The sequence below is a fragment of the Corvus hawaiiensis genome, chromosome 11 (genome assembly GCF_020740725.1).
Source record: "Corvus hawaiiensis isolate bCorHaw1 chromosome 11, bCorHaw1.pri.cur, whole genome shotgun sequence".
In the NCBI taxonomy this organism is placed as follows: domain Eukaryota; kingdom Metazoa; phylum Chordata; class Aves; order Passeriformes; family Corvidae; genus Corvus; species Corvus hawaiiensis.
In genome coordinates this window covers 10,200,573-10,223,028 of record NC_063223.1, presented here as the reverse complement: position 1 = coordinate 10,223,028, position 22,456 = coordinate 10,200,573, and the positions used below count along the sequence as shown (strand labels likewise).

The 22,456-nt window shown below is 46.0% G+C and overlaps 1 protein-coding gene across 31 annotated transcripts in view; it reads right to left on the bottom strand.

Moving 5' to 3' along the window:
- Positions 1 to 951: 951 nt before the first annotated feature.
- The window catches only part of CADPS (calcium dependent secretion activator), a 210,941-nt gene continuing 189,436 nt past the window's right edge, over positions 952 to 22,456 (bottom strand). For all 31 annotated transcript variants that reach the window (XM_048315787.1, XM_048315790.1, XM_048315795.1 and 28 more), the window contains 2 exons: positions 4,909 to 5,013; positions 952 to 2,283 (listed from right to left, as the gene is read on the bottom strand). In XM_048315787.1, the coding sequence (XP_048171744.1) occupies positions 2,104 to 2,283; positions 4,909 to 5,013 (285 nt within the window). In that variant the 3' untranslated portion in view covers positions 952 to 2,103. The remainder of the gene's footprint in view (positions 2,284 to 4,908; positions 5,014 to 22,456) is intronic.

Genomic DNA, 22,456 nt, shown 5'->3' with positions numbered 1-22,456 from the left:
ATATGCTTTGGGCTCCATAATTATCCCAGCGCCATCTGGGAATCAACACCCTCTTCACAGGCAGTTCCAGAGGTCCCAATCTCCTCCCATATGTCCAGGCGGGTCTCACATCTTTTGGGCTCTGAAAGATGGTTTAGTTTAATTGTTCATTATGTTAGGAAGGTTCATCCAGGTAGGATGTTTTTCTATTTGCCCATCTTTTATTTGTGAGGGATGAACATTTGTCCTGGTTTCCCAGGCTGGCAACAGGTCATTGTGTTTGGGGGTAAAGCACCCCAGTTCTTCTGCTGCTCTCTCAAATGACTGAGACCTGGGCTAGCAGGAATCAGTTCTGGTGTGAATCGGCTGATGGGAGGGAGGGACTGCAAAACCCCTCAGAAAACTCTCAGCCTAACAGAGAATCACAGAATGGACTGGGTTGGAAAGGACCTTAAAGATGATCTAGTTCCAAGCCCCCTGCCATGGGCAGGGACACCTTCCACTAGACCAGGTTGCTCAGAACCCCATCCAATCTGACTGAACACTTTCAGGGATGGGGCATCCATGACCTCTCTGGGCAACCGGTTCAAGTGTGCTTTCATTAGACACGTTTTCCATCAAACCAGACTTTAATTTAATTTCAACTCACGGTTTGTCTCTGCCCTGTGTGTCTAAGTACTACTGCAGCTGGCTGCTTTGGGAGAAGTTAAAGTACAAACTGAGGCCTTTTGAAGAAAGGTAAGTGTTGGGTAAGGCTGATGGCCATATAATAACAGGAGCTGAACCACAGCAGACATCAATTAGATGTCCAGGGACAAATCATAGGACATAGAACACAGATAATGGTGGAAACAACTGTGGCAGTCATAGCAGAAATACCCTTGTACCTGGGGAACAGACTGTGTGCTCCCAATCCTGACCTTGGGGAGCAAATCAGGAAACCATCTTAATTAATAAACTAAAGAACACCCATGAGAAAACAAAATGCCTTTATTCTGAGAGGTGGGGGCTCTTACATCTCAGCTTGGTTTGTTTTTTTTTTCTAAGGCAGACATAAAAAGACTCCATAATTTATTATTAGGACATCTGAATAGTTATTTATTGAGAAGCCACAGTTCTCACACTTTTACAACTGTCGGCTTGTATAAGGCAAAAAAAGCAAGATGGATCACTATTTTACACAGAAAGTAAAAGTTGGAGAAGGAACTGATGGACATGCAGTTACTGGTCAAAATGCAATGTACATGACATATATAAAAACCATTGTGAAACAGAGGAATTGTAAATTATGTCTACAATCTACGGAAATAAATATTCAATATATTATTATAAACACATTTGTAGAGTCTAAGATTGTAATTAAAGTTGTCTTTGTACATACACAGTTATTTGAAATTTAAACAAAAATGCAACATTTAGAGGAGCAAACGTCAACATAAAACAACTGCTTTGGACTTATAATGTGGCATGATATATCCATAATGATAGGATTAATCTGGTGTGGCAATTAGAATGACTAATCCTTTGGGATGAAGTCTCTATGGAGTTAACTGCATATTGAAGGGAAGAGCCTCTGGTACATTAACAAGGATGCAGAATGATTCAAATGGCTGTCTGGGTTTGTTTGTTTTCTGGTTTTTAAATGAACAGAGAGAACAAAAAATCATTTGTAATTGCCTGGTTTTTCTTTTAAAAACAAAGATGGTTTTTTTAATTAATTTTAAGCAGTTGGCATCCACAGAAGAGAAACAAAGAAATGAAAGGACTTGAGTCACTCATCTTCACAACAATTTACCATCAATGTATATACAGTACATTAATGAAGCATTGTTTAAACTTTAATAACAGGGACACACCTAGCATGTTTTCTATGTAGTTTTTCCATTAACAGTATTAAACAATGGTGCTCCATATTGCTTATGAACATATAGATATGAAATTAGGAAACTGATGAATCAAAGAGAGGTGCTAATCTTATTACCACACAGCTAACATGGCATTTGTATTGGTAAACTTCTCATGGGCATTTAGAGCTGACCTAAAAATTCCTAATGTGGCTAACTGAGTTACAGACGAGGTACATGCATGGATACCAGGCAACCCCCAGCCGGTGCTCCAGCTTCCTTAGTCGTCCTCTTCATCTTCCTCATCGCTGTCCTTCATGGTGATGCCCTGGAGCCCCCCGCCCTCGCTCACTGACGCTGTGGCCTCCTCTACTGTCAGCCGGTTCCGGATGGTCTCGTAGGTTTTGCTGTTCAAGGTGGAGTCCAGCACGCCTTGCAATCGGAAATCCCGGTACGTTTTCTGAAGTGGAGACAGGCGTGGAGGAAGGAGACAGGGAGAGGTCAGGACCAATAGCAGCTCCCCTGCTTTGCTGCAGGAGTCAACCTGTGCCCATGAGCTGTGGGTTTGGGGGCACTAATGGGAGAGGCTGGGATACCAGGGAAATCCCAACCCTGGGGACATTTTGCATCACCTGGGAAGTGCAGAGGCCACAAAAACTGTTGTAAAGTATGTGAACCTTGACAGTGTGCCCCAGCCAAACCCTTTTTAATTATTTTTACCAGAGCCCTCAGAGTGGGACCAGGCTGGAATTACCCTCACCAGCTTCACCTGGCCTTTCCACCTTCAGCTGCAGCACATCAGCCCCAAGAGGGTTTTTAAGCTCCAGTCTGAAGGTTCGAGAGGGGAAATAAGACAGGTGGGATAGGTTTATGTCTGTTCCCTGGTCTTTGTTGGATTTCCTGGACTAACTTAGCTGCTGATCACTGGATGGGTTTTATTGCTGTCATCATCTTGATGCTGCTTGCCTGGATCAGGAGCCCAACCTGTCAGAGCCCTCAGGAATTCATCAAAGACTGAAAGGTAAACTGTGCTGAATTGGGAAAGAAGAAGCTAAAAAACTAAATACCAAGACAGCAAGGAATAGATAAAAAAGGACTGTGCCACACTGGATTAAAACCAATCGTGTTACCAGAAAAGTGTGTGTGGAGCTCATGGACAAAATAGAAAAGCCAATCAAGCAATGTGAGAACTCATGCACAGCAGTTGCAAAATGTGTATGTACTGTATTATGGATAAGCTGTAAAATGTATAGGTAGAGTAACATGTATAGGTAGTATAAGATAAGTAAGTAAAATGTGTAAGTATTGTATTAGGTAAAAGTTGTAAAAGGTATAAGTAAGTAAGAAGATGTGTAAGTGGAGTAATATGTCTAGGTAGTAGAAGATAAGTAAGTAAAATGTATAAGTAGGGTATAATGTCAAAGTTGTGAAATGGGTGAGTGGAGTGTATTTTAAACCATAAGACGCTTCTCTGAAATCATATTGATTTGTTGATCACAAGGCATGAGGTCCTGCAGAAGCATCTCTGCTGGCCACCACTCTGGCATGGCAGAGGTCCCTTTAGGGTGCCTTGGGCAACAAATTACAGCTCTGTGACTCCAGCCCTGCCTTTGTGGGCTGGGCAGCTTCAAAGCAGGGATGTGCGGGGCTGCTCCGGGGAGCTTTGCATAGGGTGGGCTGGAGTCTAAAAAGATATCAAAGCAATGTAAGAGCTCTGCTCCAACTAACTTCCCTTGCTCCTGGATATGTTCATCCTGCCTCTAATATCAGTTATTTCTCTTCAAGCAGCAGGATGTTTATCGCCTGTATCCACAGACATGATTACACATTCCTGGAATGCTCCATATTAAGCAATCCTACCTACAGTATAGGGATTAAATAAACTAAGTCCAGGATACTGGAGAAATTATTGATGTATAAATACAAGCACAGGGCATATACTTCTTAAATCTCCCTTTCTTCACCTCAAACTGGAGTTGTATTTTCATGGTTCCCATATTTCCCTTGTTATTACAATTAACATCTCTTATTTGAATTTATGTTTAAAAACTTCTCGACTCTGTGAGATAAAACTCTGGTCTTGTTGTTCATTTAATTCTGCTCTGTGCTCTGCATAGAAATAATTTACTGTTTGGCTATTTCAGAAAGTCCTCGGTTTTGTTATAGCTGCTTCTGAATGTAATATTGGTATAAATAGAGCACAAGGCAAAAATCTTTCTTCAGCTAGCTGACAAGTAGGAATAATCTGTCTGTGCCTGTTGTTTTCAGTTATGAAAAGCACATTTAATACATTTCAGTTTTAATTTATTCATGCCTTCAATGTGTTCACTGCATGCAAGACCATAAACATTATAAAATACTAGACCAAAAAGCATTAGATAGAACCTAAAATGATCAAAAATATATTTACCCCCTTCTGTGATCTTATTATTTCATGTAAACCACTGTGATTTCACACTGAAATAATTATCATTAGTCCAAGGCATGCACACACACATATACACATGCACGTGCACTTAAGGGAAAAATAATGCTACTTTCAGGGTATATTATCTCACCTTTGCAATCTCTTAGAGTTAATTATATACACCCATTGTAAAAGAAACAACTTCAATTAACTATGAGAACAATCTTATATGCATTCTGACAATAGTCACAAGCCATAGCTGGGCTTAAATGTTTCTAGCAAAACAGTGTTAAAAACTTTTGGGTTGATTTAACCCATTTTAACACCAGAGTTCACTAGTGTGATCAGCTAATTTGTCCACAAAAAGGCTAATTTTGGTGCACTTACTGTACAGATAAGGCCAAATAGCAAGAGAGTTTGGTTTTTGTTTTTAATGCAAAGAGTCTTTGTTTTTATTTGCACAGCTGTATTTTTACATCTCTATGCATTTGAAGTTCCTGTTTATCCAGTGCTACCTGCCATAGACACAGCTGTCTTAATTCTTTTAAAGAATTTTAACGAAACCTTAATTTATCTGCCAGTGACAGCTTGCCAAAGAGCACGTGCCACACCCATGCAGGCACACACACATGCTCCTCTCGACAGCAAGGGGTACTGAGAACACCTCAGGTGGCTTACCTTTACTATCCGAATGAGAGTTTTCAGTTGGTAGATGTGGAGCTGCAGGTCCATGCGGTCTGTCAGCCAAGTGCATACAACACTCATGGAGCTGGTGTACCATTGCTGCAAGAGAGATGTGACTTCTCTAGCAACCCTGCCAGGGCTGCGTGCGGTGCCGACTGACACGGGTGCCCCCAGCACCCCCTCACACCCACCTTTCCCACCTGCCAGCCCACTCATGGGGGGCCACAAACGGAGAGGGGAGACAGGCATCTGCTCTTACATAGAATTTCCATGCATGAGCTTTTAAATTTTAATAACAACAACAATAAACTTATTAGGAGGGTAACGGCCACCAGTAGTGCTGCAAGGTTTTGTAATCTGATTTTGCCATTGATGGCACTTGCCAGCAGTGATGTGTGTTAGGCTCAAGCCATGTTTCAACCTGTTTCCCCCACAACTGAGAGCACAGTCCTGCTTTAAGGGTGTCAGTCCCACACTCAGGTTACTTACCGTCTTCAAACTAAATCATAAACAGCCACAGGCTGAGTCTGGGTCCCTGAGGGTGAACAGAGGGGAGGCTCATGCGGGGCAAGGTTTGGCAGAGGGGGAAGGATGTAAGCACCTACGGGTGTCTGCCCAGGCTGCGTGGGAAATGCTCTGGTTTCACCCTTACAATTATGAAAGATGGAAAAGCAGCAATCAGCTTGTTTCAAGCTGCTGAACTCACAGGGCCCCTCCAGGGGCTGAAACTGTGCTGCTTGTCTGTGAAAAAGGCTCGCAGCAGTGTGGCAGCAGCCTGCCATTCCTGCAGTGCAGGAAGGCTCCGATGGGCTGTGGATCAGCGCCTTGCTCATGCAGGGCTGACAGGGCATGTCTGATGCCACACAGATGAGCAGCAAGCCCTCGAGAGGAGGAAAAGTAAGGGCCAGGGGTGGGTGGGGAACCACACAACCTCCCTGCAGTGCTCAGCACAAGGAGTAGTTACAAAGCAGGCAAAAACCCATCACACCTCTGTATGCACAGTTGCATCCTTCTTGTGATCTCTCTTACACGCAGAGATCAAATCCCATACTGTAGACCAGATGCAATTAATCTAGAACCAGTTAAAATACTAAAGAAACCCCACCAGACCAGTTTATGAAAATCCTCACAGAGCACCATCCCAGTTAGTCTGGGATGCAGCTGCCTCCCAACAAGCCTGAAACCTCACACCAGTCCAACTCAGGTCTTGCTGCCTCCCTCACTGCTCCCTCAGGTCGGGGGTCTCTGACACAGAACATGCCCTTTTCTTGCTGGCTGAGGAAGCTGTCAGCACAGCAGGGGCATGGAGACAACCGAACATTCCGTAATTGCAAAACTGAGGCCGTTGATTTGTTACCCTCCATCCTTTAACACTGGCACCCACAAGTTAGCATGAGGCTTACCAAAGCAAACAAACGAGTCTAAGCTAAACCAGCCCTACACCACAAAAATATGTGTTCAACACACATCCCTGTACTGTATGGCAGCACACCTGGGAGCTGCACGGGGAAGGGTTTTCCCCCCAACTCCAATGATGTTCCTCTACTTTAATTTCTACACCACCTCTTTATAAAATGGAGGAAACAAGGAGATGAAAGAGTCACCGAAGAAATGGCACGTGGTGACCTCATGCTCAATGCTTACACTTTGTGCAACTTGTGGCAGAGATTCTCCTGACCCTTCATCTCCAGGACGGAAAGCTGGCAAGAGCTTGGATGAGACTAATTGAGACTGGCAAGCAGGAGCTCTCAGCTGTCACCTGAGGTCCTGGCATCAGACTGGGGTTGAACAGTGAGTGAAGCAACCTAGGTAGCTGGTGTGGACCTGACAAGAATAGGAGACATGAAGGTCTGGTGGGGCTTCATACCTTCCAATCCCTCAGACTAGTCTGAGAAGTCAGAGCATCCCTAAATATCCCCTGATACCCTGGGTACCTTGACCCAGGACAGCCAGCACCCAGCTGGTGGTGGGGTGGCACAGAGCAACTGCTGTCACTGGAGGCTCTGCCTGGGTTCCTGTGAAATGCTGCAGACCCACGCAGGCAAAACAGAGAAATTGTTAATGTTCATAATGCTGCTTTTCTGCAATCAGTGCTTAACTGAGTCATGGTCTTGGGTGACATTAGCTGTGATCCAGGGCTGCGCTGGCACATGGATGCCCAGGTCAGCCAAACACCTCCTTCTCCTTCTGCTATCTCTTCAAATCAGAACCCCCAGAGGAAGGGCACAACCGTGTGTTACATACACACACCCTCTCCCTTCCCCTGCTGCCTCCCATCTTCCACAGAACAATCTGCTGGGTGTTTGTATCAACTCTACATGAGATGAGAAGTCCCTATCAAGGGCAGGTCCTGCCATTTCTGTCTGTCCAACGCCACACATGCCCACATGGCTGTGTGATCCCAAACAGAAATTACAACCTCTGCCTGGAGGTTATTGGCAAGGTGACTTTGCTGCTGCGAGACCTTCAGAGTAAGCAAAACGAAATGTTTTTCTGTGTTTCTGGAGGGCACTTCAACACTCTGGGTTCTGGGGAGATGCAAACTCCTTGGAACCAAATGTGAATCACACCCCTCCCCTGTCGAGCACCGGCTGACAAGGGCTCAGCCAGGCGTAGTGCTCAGCTGCATGAAAGGAGCTCTCTTTCTCAAAGCCAACTTACTCCAAAGACTTTCTGCTTTATGAGAAAAAGACAAAGTCTAATTCATTGATCTTGATACACAAAACCGTCACGTCACTTCATAGAGCACACACCAACTGCTGAATTTAAGCCCTGCATATTCATAAAAATAAGTTAGCCCATAAATTAAATGTTCCCTTTAGCTATCACTAGTGTTGATGTGCTATAAGACGCACAAGCCCTCTGATTCATGACTAACCTACCAAAGAAGATAACATTTGCATATGATTATGTTATTAAAAAAACAACAACAAAGCCAAATGCTCCTAAACAGAAACGTGATCATCTCAGACAAAAGAGAACAGAGTGGTCCTGTGGGGACACTGGCCACCTTGCTTTCCCCAAGGGCAGTGGGGTCCATGCTGGGGACATAGGGTCCCCTTGGGGATCTGGCTCCAGCCTTGTGGCTTGTCCCCAAAGACAAGGTGCAGAGGTCACAGCCCAAATACTGAACTTTGGGGCTTTGCCAAGGGGCTTGCAACACATTTCAGGCACATTTCTGGAGCTGCAGCACAGCTGTGGCATGGGCACACCAAAGCAAATACCATAAATATATTTTCTGAAAAAAACTCCTCACGTCTGGTTGCAAAGAACGAATAGACCTCACTGATGGTCCAGGCCCAGGGACAAAAGCCCACATATAACTCACTGTAGTACACACACATTACTGGTGCTGCTGGCATTCCTGTCCCTCACCTAGGGGACAATTTACACTCAGTCTGGGAGCACAGAGTGAGGACAGGCTGTGGAGGTTGCATCCTCGTGGATGCATGGTGGGTACCACTCATCCAGCAGGATGTTAGCAGGGAAAGGAGCAGGGCTGCATCAGAGGCAAAATACAGCCCCATGGCTGCACACCATGACCCAGCCTCCAGCAGAGGAAATGCAGACACTCTTTGGGTATTCTCAGAGCCCAGTCACTGCAAGCAGATACTGTATTTGTACAGACAGGAAGTCAATCCCTCTTTCAGGTTAGCTTTCCTGTTCTCCTGTCTTTCACAGCAACCCTCATTGCTGGGTGCTAGGCTGCACAGATGAGGTGGGCCATGGGCTGGCTGGGATGCACTAGGATGGGTATTAGAGGAGCTGGAGCATTACAAAAGGTGCACTTCCATGGCTTCCCATCTGACACCCCAACCAGCTTGAGCAATAAGCTTCCTTGTTCCCCAGCCCTCTGCCTTCTTCTTTTTTTTTTTTTGAATGCAAAAACATGATCAATAAGTTTCTGAAATAGCAAGTTTGTCTCTGAATACATAAATTGTAAAAATTGGTATGAATAAATCTGCAAGTAGCACACTGAATGCAGCACATTTTATCAAAAGCCATCCCTGTGCTGGGTTCCTGCACTTTCTGGGAGGTGGTGTCATTACACATACCCAGGAACATCTGCATACCCCCATCTTCTTTAGTGTGAGATGAATGGAAACATGACCTCCTGTTCCTTGCCATGAACCCTGAGTTCACACTCATATTTTACATGTTACAGGAAGCCACAGCTCACTGCAGGGGTGCTGCAAACAGAATCTCATAAGCCAGATGCAACACTGCTTCTTAAGGCACCTGAAGGAGCTGTATTCTTCATTCAAAAGCTTACATACTACTAGTAGCTTAAGGTCACTTCAGCTTTTGTAAAGAGTGGGACAAAACCAGGAATGCTTATAGGGCTGGGTTGTCAGCAGGGTAGCAGAGGGATTACAAGGAACCTGTGACTCTGCCTCTTTCTGCCTTTACTGGTAGTTTTTTTGTGTGTGAACAAGTGCCATACAACAGATTGAGGCTGGTATAAAGGCCTGGGACTGTGCAAGGGCACCCTGCTGAGCCTCAGCTGTGCTTGCAATTAGCAATAGGCATGAAATGATTATTGTTGTGGTGGCTGATGGCAATCTGAAGTGACAAGTTTTATGGGGGAAGTTGTAGTAGTGATGTTCAGCAAGTTTCTGCAAACCATTAATCGAAGGCTGCAACACAGTTTAGTCAAAGCTATTTTACGTCATTCCAAAGGTCTCACAGGGATGCTGAAAGAATATTTTTCTGCTCTCAGTGCCTTGGAATGGAGTTTTTCTAGGTCAGGGATTCTTTACTGCCCTATTTAGTGTCAAAAATACCCATTTGCCTCAAATTAGCAGAAAGCTTGTAGTTAAGGGCTAGAGATTAGGCATACAAAATTACTCAGCAGGTGACTACTGGGTGGATTTGGAGTTGAGAAGTCTTTAAAACTGACTACAAGACATTATATACTTCTGACAAAAGAACATAGTAATCCTACCTGCTTGCTTTAACCACTGTTGTTTGTCTATTATTATGTGCTTTAATGATCATAAGAGCAAAACTACTGGTGATACTACTCAATTACCATAGTAACTCTCCCCTATGACCTCTCATTTCAGTGCTCGCTTTCCAACCAGAACCAATCCAAGCAGGGCAAATCTATTTAAAACTGTGACACACACTGCACAAAGAGGCTCCAAATGCTGGCTGGCTTGGTCTCTTTGTCTGGGACATGGGCTTGTTTTGAAATGCTGAAAGGCAGCTTTGAAATGAACCCTTGAATTCAAGGTGTTTCAAAGATGAGGGACTGGATGCTGGGCGGAGCCTCTGCAGCATCCCTGAGCCAGCCAGCACAAAGCGAGGGGACCACAGAGGTAGGAAGGGAGAGAGGAAGAGGCTGATTGTGAGTCTTATTTCCCAAAGGAAAACTGAACCTGCTTTCAGACAACAGCTCAAAGTGATTTGATCAGCCAGGAAAAAAAAAAAGATAAAATTACCAACTCTTGTTTCTGGCATTTGCATGCCTGTCCAATGGGCCAGTAGCTCAGCTGGTGGAAGGCACAGTGAGGCTGTGCTGATTTACAACTGCTGACAGTAGGTGACAGCTGACAGAGCCGTGTCCATCCCAGTCCTGGGCGGCCCTGAGATCAAACTGGGTATTTGGCGTTGTCATATGTATTCATGGCAGCCACCTCACCTGAGTGGGTGTCATCTCCACAGGGAAGGCAGGGATGCAGCCACAGCAGTGCAGGGACATGCTGTCTGGGAACAACCCTGTGAACACAGCTGCCAGTGTTGGAGGAGGATTTGCTTGGAGAGTGGGAGCAGGAACTCTTCAGGAGCAGCCTGCCAGCCCCAGGCACCACGTTCCTTCCTTTGCTCCCAGTGTGCCCAGTAGCACAGCCAGGTTTGCACACCAGAACTGGCTGCAACCCTGCAACCCAAAGCCCAGACTGCCCAATGGCAGTCATGGAAGGATCATTCTTGTCCCTTCAGTCTTCTGTGGCCACCAAAGTGTTCCTCTCCACTTTCCTTCAATGTTTCTTTCACTGTTGGTCCCAGGCAGTCATTGCTGTTCCAAAAACTTGGTAAAGATGGCAAGCCTGAAACACAGCGTCTCACAGCCAATGCAGTTCCTACTCTTGTCTATCAGAAATAAAGAGATGTTCCCAGCATGAACATACACAGCAGCTTATGCAATCCCCTTTCCAAAGGCCAGCTCTGCTGGGATGCTGGATGTGGGTAAGGGCAGTGGTGGGCTGGAGCGTGAGTCTTGCCCTGCTCCCAACTAGTGCTAGCAAAGTCTTGTCCAGGCTGCCAGACCTGAGCCCAGCTGTTTTTCAGGCTGTTCTGGAAATCTGGGTTTTGTCTTGCTGCAGAAGATGTTCCTTGCCCCAGGCTGGGAGAGTGGGGATAGAGCAGGGACAGGGCCTTAGTGACACAAGTGTGTCTGAAATGCTTGAGTTAAGATAAATGGCAGTGACCCTGGAGGAGGAGGTGGCAGAGCCAATGTGGATGAAGAGCCACAGGCACTCAGGGACAAACATCATTCTGGTCCCCAGTGTCGATGAGGAGCCTGAGATAGACTTCTGCCACACAATGAAGAAGGAAGAGGCACATCTCTCCCCTGCAAGCGTATGTTTTCTGGATGGCAAGCAGAGACCTGTCCATGCAACAAACCCCATCCCGTCTGTTCATCAGCTTTCTCTGCCACTACTTAACAAAATCCATACTGTGCTCTGGATATTACTCCACAGAGCCCTGCTGATGGGCTCCCCTGCCCTGCCCTTCCCTGGGGACCAAAGAGCCGCCCCAAGGCAGCTCAGCATTTGGAGCTACAAAACCTCCTCCAGCACAGAGGGTCAAACCTGTAGTGGGCTCAGGGCAGAACCTCCAGGCAAAGAGCATCTGTCTCGGTCATGTCCTGGCCTCACTGGTTATTACTGGTGCCATGGGTGGCACCAATAACAACACAGCAACACCTTTGATTTACACCTGCCAAAGATTTGGACCATTCCCCCAAGCCAGGCAGGGGACAAGGTTCAGGGCACTGAGAACGACGTTGCCGTGCGTGCCCGGGTTTTCCAGAAGCAGAGAAATTGGTGTGAACTTGCCCATGTTACAGAAATAAGTTTAGTGGCTGCAGCTCTCGGAGCACACAGCTAACCATAAAATAAGTAATGAGTTAATATTGCAGGCATTGATCAGCTAGTCTTACAATTAATGCTTCCAATAAATAAAAAAAGCTCCCCTTTTATTCAACAGAATAAGAAATTAAACACTTGTGGGCTCATTCTAAAGAATGAATGAAATTGAATAAGCTACCTAGCACTTGAGATTCCCAGCGAGTGCTTGAATAGAGCAAACCTCCTGAGTTGAATGGATTGCCTTTTGGGACCAATTTGTCTCTTTTCACTCTTTATTCCTCCTTTTTTGCTGACAGATGTACAAAGGCGGAACTGCGCTGTGCAGCTTAGCTACATGCACCCACAGCAGCTGTCACTTTTGTCGAGCAAGTTAATCAAGCAAATGCCACCATATCCCACTTTCTATAAGGAACAACATGTTATAGACAGTAGTCTTGGGAGACAGGGAGGGAGGGAGGGAGAGAGACTTTATTTTAACTTTGAGTAGCTGGTATTTTTTTTCCCCTCTGTGTGTAAAAAAAAAAAAAGGAGAAAAAAAGAAACAGCCAAACCTGGTAGCACAAGCTGACACTTTTGTTTTCCCATAGAACAAATATTTAATATGATTTTAACTCTAATTTGTACTAGAAGGAGAGCTGTCTGGTTTTAATTAAATTTAAGGGACTTAGGGGAACAGTTAAAAAAAGAAATAGAAGCTTTTTGTTTGCGTTAACGCTTGTTGATAATAATATATTGATTGTCAATTGCTAAGCCCAAAAGATTAGTGTAGTAAATACTATTATCTGAATGCCACAAGTGAAGTGTTAGCTTCCCGTCCCTGCTTTTCCCTTTGTGAGGCACTTTGAATCACTGGTTGTTATTTATACATTTCCTTTGATAAAACCAACTTGTGTGGCTGATTTTTTTTTTAAACCCTGCCTCATTAAGTGTATAATAGCATTTACGTGTGGGGCTTTCTGCTTTTTAGCCTTTTAAGCTTAAGCTTATATTCCTCTCTCACAACCATGTTTCAAAACTTGGGATGTTCACAAACAATTGGATACACACCAATATTGTATATATCAGATGCTGTCTTGCTATTGCCAAAGACTAGAACAGAACATTATCCACAAAGAGTAAATAAATAGTTACCGTCCTGCTATGCCGCTGCATGCCAGATAATAATGCTCTCCGGTCATTATGCAGCTTTTCTATGGCACATAATTCTTTTTAAGTTAGGTATGAGAAGACAACATCAAAAGTAGGTCTGTCGGCGTAGCTCCACGGAGCACACGGCAGAGCACCAGGAGGGCTTCAGGCAGCCCTCAGATTGCTGGTAGAAAGGTGATTCACCCCCAAATTCACACCCTTTGGAAAGTATCTTTCAGAAAATAAATCTAAGTTTTGGTGACAGATTGCACTGTGCTAATTTAACTTATCTGCAGGGTCTTTGCCTTGGTGTGTTCAGGAACCGCGCGCACGAACCGTCAGTGTTTGGGATTCGTGACCCCTTTGCCAAACTGTGGACCCCATGTCTGCACCTCGCCCCTGTGAGCGAAGCCTCCGTCAGCCATGTTCAGCAGGGCTCTGGGCTAGTGGTCCTCACAGCAGGCAACATGACCCTCATTTTCTGAACTAAACCTCTCTATAAAACTCCACATTAAATTCTAGAGATCTGGCAAAGTGCTAGCAATTTGATAAAAATCCCCATAAACCTTGGGGTCTTCCTTTTTTAAAATAAAATTTAGACTTTGTTCTACTACAGCCTTGTTAATAAGTCTGGAGTCTCCCAGGTCACACTCACACCGAGCTATTACTGAAGCAAAAGTACTTTTTTTCCTGGTATTTTATGTATCACTATAATGCTATCGCTGCAAGTACACACAGTGCGTTCTTCAACATCCACCCCAGAGCTGTGAATTCTGGATGCCTTTTACTCTATTTCATATTCCTTAACTACGAAATTTCGTTCTGGTTGACAATGTAGCAATACAAGGAAGTTACAAAGGCTCTTAATATGAAAATAATTTGTATTATTATTTAATAAAGTCACAGTCCCTAACGTTGCCTAATAGGGTTAAGCTGCTAGCCAGAGTGACTCATCATCTGTCTAGGATGCAAATGGCATTCCCGAATTACATTATTTTTTCCTCCCTTTCCCAAAAATAAACCACAAAACAACTTTGAATCGCGTAAGAGCTCTGCCTTCCAACAGGGAAGAGCATTCAGAATGAATAGAGAGTGCAGACCCCAGCGTGTGGAAGTGCCGCACGCTTTTTGCAGTACATATGGCACCTGAGAGCACCCACTGTTTGGGGATCTCTGCTCCAGGGTGTGCTCAGGCTGCCACCTCACCCATAATTGGCTGGACGCTGGACCCGGTGGGGGTCGGCAGGTGCCACAGGTGTTAATGGGAGGGAGGCCGGGGCTGCCAGGGGTCCTGCCTGTGCTGGTGGGATGGCACAAATTCTCTGCTCTCCGAAGGGGCACAGCCTGACATTCATGCTCCTTGCTGCAGATTTCTCCCTGCTCTTAACCCAAAATTTAATTCCTTTTCAGAGAGGACAGGGAGGATCAATATCTTTTGTGTTGGTGGTGCCAAGGTCCCCAACAAACACGTGCTCAAGAAGCTCATCCCTAATAGCCCCTGCTCTTGGTGCTGCACAAACCAGTAACACCTACTGTATCCTGTGCAGCTGTGACTTCACACGTCAGGGTGGGCGCAGATTTGTTTGTGCTGACCCTCAGTCGCTTTGCAGACAATCTGTGCACTCTCAGCACACAGGCAAAGGCTTCCCACAGCAGGAACACAGGCAGAAAGGGATTTGCAACACTACTGCTCCTTCGGGTGGGGACAACTCTGATGCTGGGGATATGATGCCTTGTACTCATTCAGGTGTCCCTGAGCTGTATGTCAGGGTGGTCTGCTCTGCTAGCCAGACACCAAAGTCTCTGCCTAGCAAAGAGCCATACACTCACATCCCTGGCAGAACTGATGGGTGAATGTGCCAGTGACTCCCTGAGCCTTCTGCCCTGGGGAGAATCTCATGGAAAAAGCAACCGCAATGCTGGCTCTTCTCTTCCTACAGCCAGGGATGTCCTGGTCTCAATCTGCTGGGGTTTGCTGTGAGCAAACACCAACACCAGCCCATGCATAGATCATCTCTGAATCCATCCCAGCCACGTGCTGCTGCACTCACTCTGAGGAGGGCAGACCCACCAGGCCATGTGCTGCTCAGAGCTGGATGGAGGGCAGCGGGCAGAGAAAACTGCAGGGGAGGCCCCTGTGCAAACAACTACTGGTCCATGGCAAGGGGGTGCAGGAGATGGTGTTCACAGTGATCTGGGAAGGAAGCCAGCTGCCACCCCCAAATTCTCTCCCATCCACAATGTCCTCAAACCAGGGGCATCCCATGCTTTAACCTGTCGGGTTTGCAGCCTGAGTGCCTTAGCAGGTGCCTCATTTTCGGAAACTGGACAGTCCTAATCCTGTTTACACACTGAATTATACACCTCCAGAAAATGCTCCCTTTAGGTAACAGGTAAAGCCTGTCCTGGCTACATGAACCCCTGAACTGGAAGACCTTGCCTTTCCAGGCTGTTCTGGCATGGAGCATCCCACAGCCCTGCACACAGAGTGGGGGCCTGGGCACACTGCCAGGTGGGCTCTGGGTGCTGAGCTCTCTCTCCTTCACTGCAGATACAGCTCTGCAAAGTGCACAGCATTCACTAGGAACTGCCAAATTAAATCCCCAAAAACCTGCTGCTTTGCAGGAATTTGCAGACCTCCCTTTTCCTAAATGAAAGAGCTTCTGCATAAAAACGTATAAAGGCGCACACACACAAAACCACTCCTGTATAGATGCTTGTTCTCAAATACAGTTTTAACCTATAAAATATTCTCTGCTTATTTCCATTTTTCAAAAAAGAAATGAAGTTGACATGTTAAAATCTGAGTTTCTATATAAAGCAGCCTAGTAAAATACAATATCCACATAATATTTTTCTGTCCTGATTCCAGAGCCCTGTTAGTGTGAGGCAGTGATGGTAAAACTGGCTGCAGAGTTGCTCAGTAAGATGCACAGCAACACATGCTATAGTATACTTTCATTACACTTGTTATCAGTTTAAATTGGAAGCTGTCATTAAGTGGGACTTGACAAACTTCATCTGCTTCTTTTATAGTGGGCAAATTCCAAAAAAGTAGCTAGAGGCTGGCTGGATATCTCGGCCCTGATTGCAGCAGTTCCCCTGGTATCCTTCCTGGGGTTAAACACCAGATGAAGCGTGCTCCCTGCCCGAGTCCCACCAGGCATTTTTGAATGCTGATATCATACATCCAGGGTGAGGTTTAAGGGAGCACCGGGAAAGGAAAGAGCCGCAGATCAAGAGAACCAAAGTGACTTGGGATGGCTAATCTGGCACGCACCGCTGGCTGGCACTGGCAGAGCAGCAATTGTGTGGGGCTGGGATGCAGGGGGAGAAAAGGAAAAGAGGGATTGAAGGCGCTGCTGGAATCAGACAATTCGTCATTGTCTGTGCAGGGGCCTTTGGCTCTCCCTGTGTGCACTGAGAGTTCTTTTAAAGGCTCTTTGCACAGCCTAGAGGGAGGGAGCAAAGCCGCCGGCTTGGCCCAGCGGGTCAGCCCCGCACACCTGCGGGCACCGGGGCGTCTCGGCCCTTCCCACGCTCCTCGCACCCCTGCACACAGGTGGGACCCGCGTGGGCTGCGGCTCACCAGCTCCTCCAGGCTCTCCTCCCTGATGACCCACAGGACTGGTGCTGCAATTAGCTACAGCCCCTTAAACTTAGCTGGAGGGCGGCTCCAGCTCAGAGTGCACCGTGTAACTTGTCCGCAGTTATAAATGTGCAGAGAGCTCCTGGTCAGGGAGCAGAGAGGCTGCTCAGAAAAAGGCTCTCTCTGGATGGAGGATTCCATGCTCCTGCTTCCCCAAAATCTTGGCTACTCACATCTACCAGGAAATAAATGATCTTTCACTCAATGCCAGCCCCAAAACACAAATCTCTGATGCTCAAAAGCACGGTGCAGATGATGTTAGCAAGCCTATGCTGACCTTAACGTAATGGAGCAATCAGTCTGCCTTCTTAGAATGATTAATGGAAAATCTCCTCTGGAAAAGAAATCAAATTAACTGTCTTCAACCAAATGTCTACTGGAACACGGAAAGCTGTTCTGATAAAGATATTTAGGAGGGGAAAAAACCCCTTTCAAGCATGTAAAATCCAGTGACAGATCTAGGATTTATTTTATTAAGACTCTACCTAAAATAAATTAAATGGAGCCTACTTAAATGAGCACTTCAGGAAAGAAGCCTTGCTGAGGGGGAGCCAGGAAGCCATGCACCAATGCATGCCTGGGCCATGTGAAGCTCATGGAGGGGAATATCAGAGGACAAGGGCTCCAAGGAATGGTGTCAGTGCTAAGCTCCTCTCCCCACTCCTGTGTGACTCCAAGAGGGCACATGGGGAGAAAAAGAGGCAGCAGGACAGTGTACTCTATGCCCTCTCAGGACAAAGAGAATTTGTCCCCTAGAAGATATACTGACAACTGCCACCATAATTTAATTTTTTTTACTAGCGAAAGTCCTGCAGTGAGATCAACTCCAGGTCCAGGTCTGAGCCTTGCCAAGCCAGCTCTGGCTCCTCCAAAGATGCACAGGGAGGAAAAGGTAAGCTGCGCTCCCTTGAGATCAATGTGCCTAATTGTCTTCATTTCACAACTCACTCCGGAAGCGGGGAGAGGGGGGAAAAAAAAGCAAAAAACAAGGCAGAAGAAATAGCTCAGTGGAGGCCATATCAGGATGGGAGTGGGAGAGAGTTAGTGCCCTAATGAGCAGTCTAGCTGTGTAGGAGGGAAACAGGTTGTTGTCTGTCTAAGAGAAAGCAGTGAGTGTGGCTATAAGCAGATATGAGATGGGAGCCCAGCGCACAGCCTGATATCCGTTCTTCCTCTGATCCTGCAACCCGGCCTCCTGTGAGTAATTCTAACTCAGAGTGAGTAGCTCCACTGACTCACAACCAGGCTTTTGAGATCGAAGAGGGGAAGGAGAAGGGAGGGTGAGAAGGGCTCTGTTTTGGCATTTGATTGCGCCGTGTAAGGCTTGCGGTCTAGCAAGAGATGCCATGATCCTACAAGCACGCCTTGAAGGAGCTGCCAGAATTCAAGTGAGTAACCCTGCTGAGGGCAAAAGTTTTGATTTTAAGAATAAGCTAATGCCTCAGTGTCTGCAGAGGACTTGCTGAATTAATTGATCTAGCTGTGTTTTGTATTTTTTCAATATACTCAGGTGTGCTATCAGGCTCCGAATGTGTAGGTACTGAAACATATGCTGAGCTCTCTGTGGATCCTCCAGTGACAAATGCTCACTCAGGCTCCTGGAAATGTGTATAAGGATTTTGCTGAAGTCTTGAGACTCACACAGTGTCCTGCATCCTTGTAACTCATCATCTCTGATATTCAGAGGTCAGATACCAGCAAGGGCAGCTTGCTTTGGAAACATGACGACAATCCTGCACCATGTGCCCAGGCCCAGCACTCCTGCTGGGTTCCTGGCTGAGGGAAGAAACCCAAAATCCATGAAAATCCACCAGATGCAACATCAGCCTTGAGATAGCACTGGGGTTTCCCGAAAGCCCAACGCAGTTGACCCTGAGGGACAGGATTTGATGCTGGAGCCTTAGCCAGGGGCTTTTGCCTCCCTGAAGGTGGCGGGAAGGAGATGCTGGCTGCTCTAGCTGATGAGCCATGGATTCACCTTTGCCACTGGGAGAGGACCTGGAGTGATTGTTCCTCTGCACCGAGGACAGGCCAGGGCAGAGCAAACCCCGGTCTCCCCAGCGCCCTCCCTGCTACACCTGCCAGACCCTGCCAAACCCAGCCTGCCATCAAGACTAAGAGCCATTTCTGTCTTGCAGAGAAGAACAGGCTCATTTCTTGTTTCCAGAGTAAATTCTCTGTCTGCTATCCCAGCTGTGACACAGACTGAGGGAGCTGAACACTCACAGTGACAGTGAAGTGGTAAAACTGCCTTCTGCAAAAAGCACGGTGGCTGCTGCCACCTCTGCGGGCAGTATCACTGCATGATTAAGTTCTTACCAGACCTTTTGGTAAAGGCAACCTTCCTGATCTGATAACTGCCAAGGACAAGCCAAATACGCGGGGTCAATCCATGCACACTTAATCCCCAGAAGGCAGATTAAGTGTATAATTGACCCATATAATCCATGTATCATCTCCAGTGAAATGTTTTTTATGTCCGGTTTAGGCAGACAGGAGGCCCATAAGACAGCGATCAGAGACACAGAATTACCATTGCAGTGGATTTCATCAAAGTTAGAGACGGCTTTTTAATCACTGATCTCAGAGACTGCTAGATTTAAGCAGATGAACTAGCACTAAGCACATCTGTTTTAATCCTGATCTTCTCTCGGGCTGGTGTCTTCAAGACGTACAAGGCGGAAAAAAAGAAATTAATTTTTTTTTAGGTCCTCGCAATCTTAGGAGCTTCTCTTGGTGTTTTGATCTCTCATATCAAAAGCATGTTTTTGTTTTTTCTAGTAAGATATTGAATTAATCATCACAGAGAAAAATGCCATCTGCACTATTCAGGGACTGCATCAGGATGCTGGAATTTACAGGATCTCAGGGAGCTCACCTGACATTCAGTAGCCCTTTGTGTATGTGCTACTCACTGTGGCTGCAGAGGAAATAGTCACCCTATGTTTTACATTAGTGTTTACCAATTTATGAAGAAGAAAGGTTGGCATTCACACTATCTACTAGTCAATCATAGACACTCTGGATCACATATGTTGTGATGGGTTGAAACCTATACTGTGAGTATCTAAGGGTGTTTGTAAAGATATACACACATACCTGGATCCAGAAGTAACTTCTGCCAAAGGGGACAACCCCCACAAGTAAAATTCCCACTGCCTACAGACAAAATGATGGATGTATAAACACTGATCCTATGAAATTCTGAGTGACCTAAGACAAAGAGAACCTGAATTTTGCAGGGTTGGTCTAAAGACTCAATATCACTCTGAAGATATTTTCCCTTGTTTAAGATACACCCACTTGGTTCTGCCTCACTGTTCCTATAAAAAGTTCCATTCTGCATGTCAACTCCGCCCCCTCTCTGGGAAAAAATTTTACTTCCTATCAGGCACTACATAGAGTTTGTGATCCTTCTGCATTGTGTGCAAAGTACCATAGGGATTTAAATCCCAAAGCACCCAGCCAGGCACAGGAGCGCAGGGATCGGATGCTACAACGCTATTCTGAAACTCTTCTGTTACCATTGCTCTCTACCAATGGGCCTTATTACAGTGTTTTAGCTTTAAATGTTATCAAATTAGTGAGCCAGGCCAAGTAAATAAGTCATGTAACTCTGCAGTAAACAGCACTGCCAAAAAGCTAGTTAGGTTTTGATTACCAGCAGAACTCCACAATCAATCTGTTCATTCAATGATCCCAAGAATACAGATTTTTAAAATTAAGATGACTCTATTTCAGGGAGGGGAGAAAACCCATCCTGACTAATCTGCAGAATTAAGAGGATTAACACAGAGACCACACAGAAATATAACAATAATCTGCCGCAAACACCAGTATCTCCCAAAGAGCAGTGCCCTGTTCTGTAGGCATGGGCAAGTCAGGCGATGCAGGGGCAGAGAGATGGTTTCTGAGCTAAGAAATCATGGCAAATGCCAAGAAAAGACATATTAACCCAGCTTCTCTGGGGACATGGCCTAACACACTGCAGCCTCTGCTCGTGGGAGGAAACAAACGGGGAATAAATGGAAACACAGGGCAGGATTGCAGAGAAGTGCGGGGATTAGGGATACCCCAGGAGTTCAAACCCCACGGAATGTGCAATAGACAACCTTGCACTGTGCACCTCTGCTCCTGCACTCCTCAGGACTGTGAAGAAAGGGGATGTAGCCCCACACTGTGAGTGTCTCTACTGTGACCCCATTGGGTGCACAGGACCTGCCTGCAGGCAGGTTTAAGCTGTTTGCTGGCACTGCTGCCTCTATTGTCATACAACATCCTAAACTGGACTGAGATTTGGCTGGGGCAAGCCAGCACCACTGCACTAAACCAGTTGAGAATGTGTTAATAAAATGTGTTAATGAAAGTGTTAATAATCTCACTGCCTGGCGAAACTGCAGCTAAGAGGACTGCTCCCCTGCCATGCTGGGCGAAGAGGGAACAAAGTCAGGTCCAACTCTAACTCAGCATCATAAATATAATTTTTGATTATTCCTCTTCTCTTTCTTATTAAAGAGGTAGTTAGTACCTAAAATGTCATTGGAAAATAAGATCAAAGGACCTTAAAGACCCCACGGCCATGCTGTTTTGCTGGGTTAGGTGAGAGAGGCAAAGAGCTGCAGGGCTGTGTCTAAGCTCAATAATGGAGTTAAGCACTTGCTCCTGCCTTTACTTGAACATGGATGAACACAGAACCAACTTAAATGGGGTCTGGTGACCCACATGTAAAAACCCTGTGCTGGTACTGACCCACCAGGAGCACCTGAGCCACGATGGGAGCTGACCACAGGAGACAGCTCCTTCAGCTGTAACATGACAAAGAAGATACATGGCTGCTCAAAATAGATTTCCAAGTTTTGGGTGACAAAGGCTCAGTACAATCCACTCCCTCCTTGCAAAGCAACCGCCCCGTAACTCGCCCTGCTCATGGGCACACACTCACGTACATGAGACACATGCAAACATGCCAGTGGTGTTAGATCCCAATGCTGTCCCACTGGGATGGGAAGAGGAATGGGAACATGAATAGGAGCAGGAATGGGAACAGCTCCCACATGCTGCAATTCCTGCCTGCAGCCAGTGTAGGCCAAAACAGGCAGAGCAATGTAAAAACCCTATCCTTGATTATTTAATTCCACATGGATCAGGGAGACTTGGAGGAAGTCAGGGAGGGAAAGAAGGGTTTTGCATTTTTTGCTTTCCACCAAGGTAGCTGCTCTTTTTTTTTTTGTTCATGTCAACCGTTAATTTGTTTAAAATATAGCTTGGTAAAACCAAGTATGAGTGGATCAAACTGAAATCAATATTTGTGCTAATTACAGCCTTTTGAAAATTGGAAATAATGGCCTAAAAGGGTACAAACACACCAACTGTGAATCATAGGGAAAGCATGAGGGAAAAGGCAGTGTGGGCATTGAAAAGAACAGTCCAGATGAGCTCTGGAAATTTAACTGCTCATGGAATAAATTTCAACACAAACGAGCAATGCACTCGCAGGCCCGCTGCAGATGGAAGCGACAGTCTTTTGTTTTATGTTTTGTTTTTTCTCCCCATGCCTGCTTGATGGGTGATTTGCGTCTGGTGCTCACGCTGCAAACTCTCCCCAGAGTGAGCACGAGCCGAGCCTGGAGGAGGCACTGCTGTGCTCCGTGCATGAATGAGGCATTCTCAG